The following is a 12,698-nucleotide window of genomic DNA, read 5'->3' on the forward strand; positions in this document are numbered from 1 at the left end:
AATAAATAAATAAATAAATAAATAAATAAATAAATAAATAAATAAATAAATAAATAAATAAATAAATAAATAAATAAATAAATAAATAAATAAATAAATAAATAAATAAATAAATAAATAAATAAATAAATAAATAAATAAATAAATAAATAAATAAATAAATAAATAAATAAATAAATAAATAAATAAATAAATAAATTTATTTTAATTAAAAAATTAATTTAATTAAATTTTATTATTATATTTAAATATTATTTTATTTATTTAATTATTAAATTAATACTTAAAAATAATTTTTTATTATATTAATTTTTATAATTATATTTATAAATTATAATATTTTTTATAATATTTTTTATAATATTTTTTATAATATTTTTTATAATATTTTTTATAATATTTTTTATAATATTTTTTATAATATTTTTTTATATATTTATATATTTATTTTTTATATTTTATTTAAATATAATATTAATCTCAGGGTATTATATTTCTAGTTAAAAATACTTTTTCTCCTCTAGGTAATGCGGGGGAATAGGGCAAGCGGGGGTAGAGACGGCTATAATAGGTACTATTCTGCCCCTCTCACGTGGTGTTTATTGAATATAGAATTCCATATAGATAGATTGAAAGCTTGTTGCTGTAAATCAAAGAGTAGCTCATCAGTCAATGTATAGAGGCATATTAGCAACTGTTCCAAGTCTAGCCAGCAAACTCCCACGGACGCTGCCCTCCCAATTCATCCGCCGCCTCTCAACTGAAACTATGGCCAAAACAAGCACGACCCATAGGCTCGCTCAGCTGAGAGCTCTGATGAAAGAGCACAATGTTCAGATTTATGGTAAGGGTTTGCGGTACATTTAGTCCCGGTACCCGCCAGCCTGGCCATTATAGACATAGTATCGCTCACATCTGTATCTTTTTCAGTCGTACCGTCAGAAGATAGCCACAGTTCCGAGTATATAGCCTCATGTGACGCTCGGCGCGAGTTCATCAGCGGATTCACAGGGTCTGCTGGGTGCGCAGTCATTACAGAAACCGCCGCGGCTCTTGCGACCGATGGACGATACTTCAACCAAGCTACTCAGCAACTGGATGAAAATTGGACACTGCTGAAGCAGGGTCTCCAAGATGTTCCCACCTGGCAAGAGTGGGCAGCCGAGCAGTCTGCTGGAGGAAAGACTGTTGCCGTAGACTCAACCCTGGTCACGGGCTCTGCGGCAAAGAAGCTCGCAGAGAAGATTCGAAAAAGCGGTGGCTCTGACCTGGTCCCCCTTGACGTCAACCTGGTGGATAAGGTCTGGGCCGACAGCAGACCACCGAGACCTCAGCAAGGGATTAGAGTTCTGTCCGAGAAATTTGCTGGCAAATCAGTACAGAGCAAATTGGCTGACCTCCAGGCAGAGCTTGAGAAGAAGCGATCTCCCGGGGTGTTCATTTCGATGCTTGACGAGGTGGCGTGGCTATTCAACCTGCGCGGTAACGACATCCCCTACAACCCGGTCTTCTTTTCGTATGCCGTGATCACGCCAAAGGGAGCGGCTTTGTACGTGGATGAATCCAAGCTGGACGAAGATTGCCGAACGCATTTGGCTAAATATGAAGTTGCTGTCAAGCCATACGAGACTTTCTTCCGTGATGCGGAACAACTTCATCAGCAATTTATCTCCTCTACCGAGAAGGAAGGTGGCGCCGCCGCAGGTAGCTTTCTCATGTCTAACAAAGGATCCTGGGCTCTAAAGAGAGCACTGGGTGGAGATACAGCAGTCGAAGAGATTCGCAGTCCTGTTGGGGATGCTAAGGCTGTCAAGAATGAAACTGAAATGGAGGGAATGCGGGCTTGCCATATCAGAGACGGCGCCGCTCTCATCCAGTACTTTGCATGGCTCGAAGACCAGCTTGTAAACAAAAAAGTTGTGCTTGATGAAGTACAGGCTGCTGATAAGTTAGAGGAGCTGCGATCCCAGAAGGAGCACTTTGTCGGGCTATCATTCCCGACAATATCGTCGACTGGGGCGAAGTGAGTTTATACACCCCCCGGTATCCCCCTTTGCCACAATGTTGTGCTGACAATGGTATTTAGTGCGGCTGTGATTCACTATGGTCCCGAACGTGGAAACTGCGCTACCATTGACCCCAATGCTATCTACCTGTGTGATTCAGGGGCTCAGTACTTGGATGGCACAACAGATACTACACGGACACTACATTTTGGGCAGCCCTCGGAAGCTGAACGAGAAGCTTATACGCTCGTTCTTAAAGGAAACATAGCTTTGGATGTAGCTATTTTCCCCAAAGGGACGACAGGATTTGCTCTCGATTCTCTGGCCAGACAACATCTCTGGGTGAGTCTAAATGCATCTTAAGGCATGCAAATTTGTCTTCTTCATACTAACGTATAGCAGAAAGCAGGATTAGATTATCGACATGGCACAGGTCATGGCGTGGGATCATTCCTGAATGTCCACGAAGGTCCAATTGGTATTGGTACTCGAATTCAGTATACCGAAGTGCCATTGGCCCCTGGAAACGTCATATCAAATGAGCCTGGATATTATGAAGATGGCAACTTTGGAATTCGAATCGAGAACATCGTCATGGTGAAAGAGGTTGAGACGAAACATGCCTTTGGAGATAAGCCATTCCTTGGCTTTGAGCATGTAACAATGGTCCCCTATTGTAGGAGCTTGATAAATGAGAGTATGCTCACGGAAGATGAGAAGGCTTGGCTGAATGCATCCAACGCGGAAATTTTGGAGAAGACCAAGGGATACTTTGAGGGAGATGCTATTACGACGGCCTGGGTAGAACGAGAAACCCGGCGCATTGAGTAGGAGTAATTCACTATAGAGAAAAAAAAAAGAAAAAAAGAAAAAAAAAAAGAGATTTATCTTAGAGGCTTACAAACGCTGATAGGACGAAGGTTAAAATGAACGATGCAATAAACCATCCATTCCTTGTGCTATGGCTAAGAAGAGGAATTTTCTCTGCGAGATACTTGGGAAAATTAAGAAATCTCGGCAAGGGTAGCCCATATGAGGAGGCGAGCTTGGTTCAGTCAAACACGTCAGGAGAGACAGCCGAGGAGATAGAAAATTGGTGAGTGCACTTACATGATAGCACGCTGTAAGCACTCCGCCGAGTAACACAAGAGTGCGAGAAAAGACCGAAACAACAAGACCAGTGGCAAAGCCTAGGAGAGGATAATCAATGGTAGTTCTCACAGGGAAAAATACAAACTACATGAGATGCCAATTGACTAACCAACAACGCTGCCAGAAGAGATCTGCCGGATGATCTCAGGAGAGGGCAGTGGTTCCACAGGCTTCGCCGCATACTGAGTCGGAGCTGCTGCTGACTGTTTTTGCCGAGAGTCAAACCGAATAGGGGAGTTTGCCGCAAAGGCCCCGTAGCAGACGCCCGTGCCGATGCCCCCAAAGAGAAGTCTTCGGGAGTAGCGAAGGGCGGAGAATTGCTTCATTGCTTGACTCATTGTGGTAAGATTGAGAGGATAGAGAGGATGATGTTTAGTATTCCGAATTGGTCCCTTCTTCGTAGTAGTTACCCAGGTAGGTAGTAACTGAGGTTGGTGCAGATCCAAGGCACCTATGACGTAGTAGTATTTGAAAGTCTGTAGCCAAATGACAGTGTGCTATTGCACTGAACTTTATGTAATCAGGACTACTCAAACCATCATGCTCTATACATAGCCACGCACTCAAGGGGGTATGATCTATCATGTCCCAAGTTCACGTTTATGCATGTGTGTCTTGAATCAATTGTTAACGTTATTTGTCAACTAATATTGACTCAGTTTATTTTTATTTGTGATTTGTGTTTCCAGCAACTCCACAGAGGATATAGATAGTTGTTGCCCAGTTGTTTCACTCATTAGCTGCGCTTACTTCTCAACCTACCGGAAATCTCTAGGGCTTATTTCGGCCTTTAGCATCTTCTTAGCTCTAGAGCTGCATATGGCAATAGATTCAAGCAGCAACATGCATGTGCCTGAGTCGTTGGGTTCTAAGCGCCCATAAAACTGAGTTATTAATAAGTTGCCATAAGCATTTAGCTTTTTTTTTATTAAGGTGGATGATTACTATTTCCTGGCATGTAATTGATGGCTCAAGTCTCGAGGACCAAGTCAGTATTGGACGATTTTCAGCGAGTGGGGCACTGCCTTTCAGTGTCGCTGGTTTTTAAATATTCGTCATTTGACGCTCTCTCAATCCATCATCTGGAAACCCCTCATAGCATAGCAACCAGCAGATCAAAATGAAAGCATACATGTACGATAATGTGCCAGTAAGCCCATCCACAGAACCGGTGATTGTGACGAAGAGAGAGAGAGAGAGAGATCCTAACGAGGCATGCTTTTGCAAAGGGCGACCAGCGTCTGCCCCATGACTCTGGCCGTGAGGTGACGGCCAGCGACTTGGCCACCATCGGCGTGCACTACCGTCGCCTTGGCGAAACCAGCGAGGTGGATGTGCTGGCCACCGAGCGCGGATACAAGAACCGCGATGAGATTGTCGTGTCGCCCGAGAAGATGGGTGACGTCTATGAGGACAAGGTCAAGATGTTCTTCCACGAGCACTTACACGAGGACGAGGAGATTCGGTACATCCGGGGCGGCCAGGGCTACTTCGACGTTCGGAACAAGGGTGACGAGTGGGTGCGCATCCAGCTGGAAAAGGACGATCTCATCATTCTGCCCGCCGGCATCTTCCACCGCTTCACAACCGACGAGTCCAACGTGAGTTTTTATCCATCTTTCCCTGCTTTTGAAAGTGTCAATTCAGTCACCGAGTGAGATATATCAACATAGCATAAGACAAGTCTCACTGACCTTTCCCCTCCCCCTTCTAGTATGTGCACGCCATGAGGCTCTTCAAGGATGAGCCAAAGTGGACTCCCCTGAACCGAGCTCCAGAGCTGGACAGCAACGACTTCCGCAAAGAGTATGTCAGCCAGTATCTCAGCTGAAATAGCCGGCGACCGAGGGGAAAAAAAAATAAAAAAATAAATTAAAAATCACGGCAATTGTCTTGCCGGATATTCGGGAAGCAGTAGTAATTGTAGTTAGCATCTTAGATATGGACAATTACAAAGTCATTTGGAAAGAATTCGAAGACCCCGGAACCAATTGTATCCTAGTCGATTGAGTTCAAATCATCATCGGGTGGGTGACTGACCCCCAACCCTCCTCACCGCTAGCAATAAAAACCTTCACCATTTTCGCCGCATCGTGAAAGAAAGATCTGGTGGCGATGTGTCTGAGTAATGGTAGGCAGGTGGAGGAGGTGAAAAGACACTCTCATTTATGCATAAACCAAGCAACATTCTTGCGACGGTTCGTTTAAAGCCGGCTTCATCACCTCGTCTGCGCAACTGCCGATGGCCAATTCTCTCTAGCTCTTTTTTTTTTCTGCCCTTGGCGACGCCTCATAAGTTACACAGTATCGCTTGACGTTTATGCCTTACTCTGGGAGACGCCGCTGCACTGTCTCTTCTCGCAGGAGGCGTAGACTCAAACTGCCGCTAGATTTCACCTGCCCGCTTGCTGTCGCCAAACGAGGTCTCTAGACATGGAGGCTCGCACAGAAATCAGTGAATCGAGCGACGGGCCGGCGAGGCCCAAACTGCAGCTGCCAGCGAGTTGCGATCCGCCTCCGCCAAATGGATCAACGAAGAAACTTGTTTGGATTGTGCGTCTTACTGCGCAGTCATGAAGCTCCCCTCCGCATGGCTGTCTCATTGCTTACAGCTGCCCTCTTTAGATTTTCGGCGGCACCGGCCACATGGGTCGGTCGCTGGTCAAAAGCGCCTTGTCGCACGGCGATCTGGTGTGCTCGGTAGGACGAGTCTTTGAGACGCCGCAGAAGGACATGGAAGGCATCCATGAAAACTGCCTGGGCCTCCTGTGCGACGTGCGCTCGCGGGAATCCGTCAATCGCGTCTTCCGGCAGGTTGTGGACAAGTTTGGGCGCGTTGACGTGGTCGCAAACTGCTCAGGCTACGGCGTCATCGGGTCGTGCGAAGACCAAGACGAGCACGACCTGCGCAACCAGTTCGAGACGAATTTCATGGGCACGCTGCACATCATCCACGCGACGCTGCCCTACTTCCGGCGGCAGCAGGCCGGGCGGTATCTGATCTTTAGCTCTACGTCCGGCGCTCTGGGCGTGCCAGGCCTGGGGCCCTACTGCGCCAGCAAGTACGCCGTGGAGGGCCTCATCGAGGCCATGCTGTATGAAACAGATGCGTTCCACGTTAAAGCCACGCTCATCGAGCCAGGACTCGTTAGACGCGACGAACCTGACTCAAGCAACAGTCCATTGCCCACCTGGGGCCACTTTTTCATTAAGCCGCCCAGCGAGCATTATTCAACAGCAACGTCTCCAGCTCTACACGCAAAGCGAATGGTGCAGTGGCTGGGAGACCGCCAGCCAACAAGTGCCGTCAAGTGCGCCGAGCTCGTCTGGCAACTGGGCCACTGCTCCTATCCGCCGCTGAGGCTGCTGCTTGGCAGCTATGCCATCGAAAGCATCCGCGATAGAATGCGCTCGGTCACTGAAGAGCTGGAGGATTGGAAGCATCTGAACTTTGCCATAGTGCCGGATTCCGACAAAGAGGGAACCGAGGAAATAGGCGCCGAAGCAAATGCAGATTTTATTGTTGCATGAAGAAGAATGAGTAAGTGCAGGCCACAGCGTAACAGTTTCTTGTTTCTTGTTTCTCGTTTATATCTTTGCTCTCAAGTGCACCTTCCTTTTTCTATATATACATAAAATTCCGTGTAATAGTGTAATGTTTTTGCCACTAGTAGAATATTGTTAAGGAAAAGTGTTATGCAATTACCTTATTCTGATAAACACTACATGGTGTAAACATGTATCATCTGTAATTCATCTATATTACTTTACAAGGCATTAGATAATGGAAAAGCCCTTGATCTGTCTATAGGGCCTTGATTTAATCAAATGCCCTTGATCCTAATATATGTAGAGAGCTACCTTGCCAACATAACTTCGTCTGGCCAAACACAAGGACAGGGTTTATAACATATAAAATGCTACTACATACTATAATCGAAAAAATAGAGTCAATGTATTTCGTATATGCTGGGATAGCTAGGTACCTAGGTACCTAGGTAGGTAGGTAATTGGGCTTTTTACTTTAAAGGTACCGCAATAATGGCTCGAGATAAAATCGATCCAATTAGAGTATTTAGCACGACTCAAGCTAGAAATATAGCTCTAAACTTACTAGCGCCAATTCATAAATTCTGCTCCAAGTCGAACGATTCACTCACTCACATATAGCTCTTTTTTCCATTCTTCTCTCTCCACGTCCACTCCAACACATGTAGAGGGAGCAGATTAAGGATAAAAATAATCAATCGGTATAGATGTCACCTCTCGCAGGGGCAAAGCAGATTTTACGGCCTCGGGTCGTCTTTTCCGGCATCCAGCCCACTGGCGTGCCGCATCTGGGCAACTATGTTGGTGCACTGAGGCAATGGGTAAATCTACAACATGAGGAAAAGCCCTCTACTAAATTGATATACTCTATCGTCGATCTGCATGCCATCACCGTGCCTCAGAAACCAGAGGTGCTGAAACAGCGCAAGAGAGAAGTTTTAGCCGCTCTTCTTGCCATTGGTCTTGTTCCCGAGAGATGTACCATCTTCTACCAGTCTTCTGTTCGTTGCCTGGTCAAGCCGAAAAACTCCATAAATCATAGCTTACCAATGGTTGTAGGTGCCAGCTCACTCTGAGCTGATGTGGATACTTGCATGTACTGCATCTGTAGGCTATCTCTCAAGAATGACACAATGGAAGGTAGATGGACTCGCACCAATTGTTATGCATAGACGTTCCCCTGTTGACCAGCTCCCAGAGCAAGCTTAGCTTAGATTCATCCTCAACTTTAGACGAAGGGCCCGTTGGCTCCCGGCTGAAGTTGGGCCTATTTTCCTATCCAGTCCTCCAGGCCGCTGACATTCTCGTTCACCGGTGAGCCCAGCATTGCCTTCCCATAGACGCCACTTTTGACGCCACCCTCCCTGTATATCATATCGAACAGTGAGCTGATATATGCTGCAAGGGCTACTCATGTGCCCGTTGGGCATGACCAACAACAGCATTTGGAGTTTGCGCGTGAATGTGTCACAAATTTCAACCATGCTTATGGAAATCATCTTGTCCCACCTTCGACCATAATCTGTATGCTTGCCGCTATTAGCTCCCTTAACCCCTATCTCTTGCACACTGGCTCATTGAGTGACAGCACCTGCTCAGCGCATCATGTCCTTAACAGAACCGACAAATAAAATGTCGAAATCTCACAAGGCGCAACGTTCGAGGATTCTTATTACTGATACTCCGGAAGACATTCGGTCCAAGATTGGCTCGGCCCTGACGGACTCGACCCCCGGCGTCTCTTACGATCCTGCGACTCGCCCAGGGTTCTCCAACTTATTGGAGATATTCTCTGTTTTTGATGCAGAGAAGCGTAGTCCAGCCCAGCTGGCCGAGGTGTATGCCAACACATCGCCCAAGGTTTTCAAAGAAGCAGTCTCAGACGCGCTGATTACCGGACTACACGGTATCCGAGATCGATATCTTGATCTATCCGCAAACGATTCGTATCTTGAAATGATAGAGAAGGAGGGTGCACGAAAAGCCCAGGAAAGTGCGCAGGAAACGATGGATATCGTCAAGTCTGCGGTTGGATTGTAACGGATATTTGGCGTCAATTAGCGCTTTGAGCCTTTTCATGTATTATTTCCTCGCCTCTCGTGTTTAGAGTCGCCGTATAGGCATGTGTATGATAGTTGCCAGTGTTGGCCAGCCAATTCGATGTAGAATAAAGTGGATATCATGTGGCTGTACATCTATGCTATTGTGTGCATCCTTGCCATTGAATGATAAAACTTTCAGGTGAGCGTCCTTGTATGTCTTGGACGGACTAAATCAAGATGCGTAGGCAAAGTTAGCACCTCTCGCAGTAAGCCAGAAATCTCTAACAACCTGATTTGTCGCCCGAGAGCCTCGAAGACTAGCTTATGTTAGCCAAGTGAGCATCTATCAGTAGGATCCATTGAACTGTACCTAATAACTTTCTTCACAAAGAGCGATTTCTGCTCTGGAGTGACCCTCTGGCTCGGGAATGACGGATGGTCCAGACTGGACTGCAGCCACTCTCTCGACATCGGGTAGTTGACGACGAGTTTCCTCAAAGGCTCACTCAGGCGGTCCAACTCGCTCCGCAGAGCATTACCGCCGATATTCCTCGCAAGGGATTGGGTTAACAAGGGCCCAAGCGTATCCATGGCTCTCTTGAAGGTTTCCTGAAGCCCTGTATCATCTCCTCGAGTACCGACAAACGCAGTCTATTTTTGTGTTAGCTCGCTGTTAGATGCCATCATAATAAAAAGCGTAAATAAAAGACGTCATGCATACCCAAAATTCCGCTGAAGCCGCTTTAGGCAATGGTTCTTTTCCATCCATAACCTGTAGTGTGAACAGGAAAAAGAACTCAATTGCATCTGATGGTTCCAGACTGATGAAAGCGCTGGGGCTTCTAGTCAGCAGTCGGCTAACCAGATCAATGCCATTCTGTACGAGCTCAGGCTCTGCTCCAGGCTCTGTTCTCACATGTCAGTACAGCTGGTTTCGTCTATGACCAACAGTGGGATTCTTACCAGGAAGCTGTTTCAAGAGTCCAATTACCCAAGAGAGTACATCCGAGAGTATCTTTTGATACTGCCCCAGCATTTGAGGAGGTAGAGAGCTAATAAAAGAACACGCCATACTGACAACAATGCCAATTCTAGGCGTATCTTTTGAATGCCCAACCAAAAAGCGTACTATATCCTCAGGGGTAAGGACGAATGGTCCCGGCTCACTTTCAGAGAAACCGCTGCGAAGTACACTGCATATCAGCTCTGTAACCTCTGAGCTCCCACTGTACACGTTTTGAACTTCGACGATGATGCGTATTATTTGCTCTTGAATTTGGATCAATTTGGGTGTTTTGGCTTTCTGATTAGACTCAGCCTCAAGATCAATCGAGGAGTCCGGAGGAGATTGCAAGCCCTTGCCCATGCTTGCCAGACATCTCAGGGCCCTAAGAGCCACATGGAGGCCAACGTGTTCCTCAGGCAAGATATCTGGACAAGGAAGTTCCATTTGCTGCGGTAGTAGTTCATCATTTGTTACATTTACTAGCTTCATGGATAGTTGGACGTCGCCTTGTATAATGTCCAGCAACCCAGAACAAGCGATGTACCTCTTCTCATCCTCAGGAATGGCTTGAGCAATGGACGCGAGAGCGCCTACTATTTTCTCACGAGAAATACAATCAAGTGATGCTGTAGCAACTAAATTGCGGTACTCTGCTAGCAGTCCGTCCATTTGAGGATGTAGATGTGAACGGCAAGACGAACAAAGCCGGTGTATAGACTTTGATGCTGGTATGGCCATGGAGTGTTCTGAAACCTCGTTGAACAGAAGGCTGAGGGCGGTAGGGAGGAGGTGGGTATTTCTTTCAAAGTATTCGGTATACTGTTCAATTAGCGTAAGGCAAGTTTGTCTTACTCGGGTTGGTATGTTTTTCTGAGCGCTTCGAAGTATCGAAAATAGAGGCGAAGAGAAAACCGCGGCAAGGAAGTCATCACAGCGCGGATCTTCTCGACTGCAGTCCGCTAAACCACCCAGGCAGAATATAGCCGATTCCAATTCCAACCAGGATGAGCTTGCCAAGGTGGATAATATCAAGGATGAAAAAGTCTCGACAAGTCTTGGTCCGATCAAGGCATAGACAGCCTGCAAAAGATCCACCACATCTTTCCTAGCATCATTGAATCCGGCGCGATCGCCTGAATCCCATGAATGAAATTCATCTGCCGGAGGGTAGATGATCTTCTTCCACGTGTGCGAGGTCGCTTGAAAGATGTATGGAATAGTGATCGCAGTTACCGAACTTGCAGAGGTCGACTCTGGATCCATATCTGAGACGGATTCGGTCAATGTCGACCAAAATTCAATGGCGGGGACAAAAATCTTGTTTTCAGCAACTGGGTAGCCATCAGCCGCAAGAAGACCGCACAGCCTAGATAGGATATTCTTGTTCTGCTCATGATCATTCTGAATGAGAACTTCTACTCGGGCTTCTCCGAAGGCGAGAAGTACGTATCCGAGCTGTGTTGACTCAAAATCAACATCCCCTTGGATGAGTTGGTCATATCGGTGTTGGAACCATGGCGTATCAAAGATATTGGCGAGTATAGTATAGTGCTGCTCAGTTAGCAGAGAGGGCCAGTTGAAGAGCACATCAATAAGCAGTTCCGCGGCCGCATTGTACAATTCCTCGACCATCAGTGCGTTGATAGAGCCTCCGATAAGAGGTCTCAGAGAATCCGCAATGTAGCTATTTCGTGCCGATGTCTTTTGAGCAAATGAAACCCACGACTAAGAGAATCCAATTAGCCTTTCCTGATTTGCCATACCAAGAAGATATAGAGTCGCCTACCTGAAGACATCTTAGCGCATCTTGCTTAACTTCTGGAGAAACATCATCTCGGCTCATGCACATCGCTATGAGTGTTACAGAGTCTGAAGTGTTTGCAAGAACCGAGTCGTATAGGCCAACACTTTGTTCATGTTAGCGATGCTGTATAATATTTATGAAGCGAGTAATGGTCCTCATACTTGCTTGCTGCGTTCAGATCGATGCGAGTAACATCTTCAAGAATATTGCTAATCACCAAAATAGCCGCGTGCAAATGCACTCCCGTAAGACTTTCTGATATGGCGTTGAAATCAACAGACTCGTCGATAGTGCCTGGCTGCCAAGCTCGATTTGACGCCAGGCTGACAAGAAGGTGAAAGATGTAGCGGTTGCATAGTCTGTGAAAATATATGAAATAGGTGGCCAACGCAGATGCCAGCTTCCGTACAACAAGCAGTCCGGTCTTCTGCTGTAGAGCCTTGATATACCATTCTAAGAGCGAGACGAGGAGCTCTATGGCATCACTGTCGCTAAGAGACGCACTGATCGATGTCAATCAGAGAGCTCAGTGCATAGTGTATTGAATGGCGAACGTACTTTTCGGTATTCAACTTAACGATGATTGTAAGCGCACCGAAAAACTTGACTTTCTCGTCCGGGCGCCCAAGCAGGTGGTGGGCGAGCGACCATGCTTGTGGTGAACTTTGCAGCCGCGATAAGGTCGATTGTGTTTTGGAAATCGTGCTAGGAGAAGCTGGTTCATATAGAGAAAGAATCAGCTTTGTCACCATTAGCAGCGATGCCTTTAAAACATCAGATTCCAAAAAGGAAGGGCCAAAAAGACTAACCGATTCGACCTGCTCGATTTCAGAGGGGAGAAGCTCATCTTGCATCGTGACGGATGTTGCCGGCAAAGTCTTGCGGAAATTCGTTCCACACGGATCACCAAGCCGTGACGGGTTGCTTAGTAGCACGGGGATATCATATCAACAAGTGGTTTCGCGCAATATATATAGAGAGGATTTCCCAAATGGACTGCAGCTTGAACATTGTAGCAGAGCTAGCAGCCTGTCGTCTTTCAAGCTGCATTATCAAATGCCATATGCGAAATGTACTACTCCAGATACGGTTTAGCTCGCGAGATTGCAACCCTGGTAGCTCATACAGGTACGCTACTA

The 12,698-nt window shown here is 46.3% G+C and overlaps 4 protein-coding genes across 4 annotated transcripts; 3 read left to right on the forward strand and 1 right to left on the reverse strand.

Annotated features, from left to right (window-relative positions):
- Positions 1-768: 768 nt before the first annotated feature.
- On the forward strand, positions 769-2,837 carry GGI43DRAFT_424391 (aminopeptidase P; the record flags this gene model as incomplete). The annotated part of the gene is made up of 4 exons (XM_083208360.1): positions 769-844; positions 931-2,023; positions 2,087-2,348; positions 2,409-2,837. 4 exons carry the CDS (start codon positions 769-771, stop codon positions 2,835-2,837), a joined length of 1,860 nt encoding a protein of 619 aa, XP_083057975.1.
- A 1,410-nt stretch (positions 2,838-4,247) lies between these two features.
- GGI43DRAFT_411432 (1,2-dihydroxy-3-keto-5-methylthiopentene dioxygenase) lies at positions 4,248-5,129 on the forward strand. Its single transcript, XM_083206714.1, has 3 exons — positions 4,248-4,308; positions 4,388-4,759; positions 4,873-5,129. The coding sequence occupies exons 1-3, from the start codon at positions 4,279-4,281 to the stop codon at positions 4,987-4,989; spliced, it is 519 nt and encodes a 172-aa protein (XP_083057976.1). The 5' UTR covers positions 4,248-4,278; the 3' UTR covers positions 4,990-5,129.
- Positions 5,130-5,591: 462 nt separating this feature from the next.
- Positions 5,592-8,747, forward strand: GGI43DRAFT_424393 (uncharacterized protein; the record flags this gene model as incomplete). The annotated part of the gene is made up of 6 exons (XM_083208361.1): positions 5,592-5,711; positions 5,784-6,680; positions 7,415-7,685; positions 7,880-8,021; positions 8,113-8,231; positions 8,296-8,747. 6 exons carry the CDS (start codon positions 5,592-5,594, stop codon positions 8,745-8,747), a joined length of 2,001 nt encoding a protein of 666 aa, XP_083057977.1.
- A 117-nt stretch (positions 8,748-8,864) lies between these two features.
- On the reverse strand, positions 8,865-12,687 carry GGI43DRAFT_123455 (armadillo-type protein). The gene is made up of 8 exons (XM_083199073.1): positions 12,369-12,687; positions 12,118-12,299; positions 11,721-12,062; positions 11,542-11,662; positions 9,713-11,480; positions 9,471-9,655; positions 9,120-9,400; positions 8,865-9,066 (listed from the first exon to the last, which is right to left on the reverse strand). The coding sequence occupies exons 1-8, from the start codon at positions 12,411-12,413 to the stop codon at positions 8,982-8,984; spliced, it is 3,009 nt and encodes a 1,002-aa protein (XP_083057978.1). The 5' UTR covers positions 12,414-12,687; the 3' UTR covers positions 8,865-8,981.
- Between the last annotated feature and the right edge of the window lie 11 nt (positions 12,688-12,698).

Source organism: Trichoderma evansii (genome assembly GCF_050947405.1).
Source record: "Trichoderma evansii strain SZMC 28006 chromosome Unknown GGI43scaffold_18, whole genome shotgun sequence".
In the NCBI taxonomy this organism is placed as follows: Eukaryota; Fungi; Ascomycota; class Sordariomycetes; order Hypocreales; family Hypocreaceae; genus Trichoderma; species Trichoderma evansii.

Bases quoted from the DNA above. Each gene is read 5' to 3' on its own strand.
- GGI43DRAFT_411432 (XM_083206714.1), top strand. From the start codon at position 4,279: ATGAAAGCATACATGTACGATAATGTGCCA. The intron at 4,309-4,387 runs GTAAGCCCATCC...GCTTTTGCAAAG, and splicing joins ACATGTACGATAATGTGCCA to GGCGACCAGCGTCTGCCCCA. The intron at 4,760-4,872 runs GTGAGTTTTTAT...TCCCCCTTCTAG, and splicing joins TCACAACCGACGAGTCCAAC to TATGTGCACGCCATGAGGCT.
- GGI43DRAFT_123455 (XM_083199073.1), bottom strand. From the start codon at position 12,413: ATGCAAGATGAGCTTCTCCCCTCTGAAATCGAGCAGGTCGAATCG. The intron at 12,300-12,368 runs GTTAGTCTTTTT...ATGGTGACAAAG, and splicing joins AAATCGAGCAGGTCGAATCG to CTGATTCTTTCTCTATATGA. The intron at 9,656-9,712 runs GTAAGAATCCCA...ATGTGAGAACAG, and splicing joins ACTCTTGAAACAGCTTCCTG to AGCCTGGAGCAGAGCCTGAG.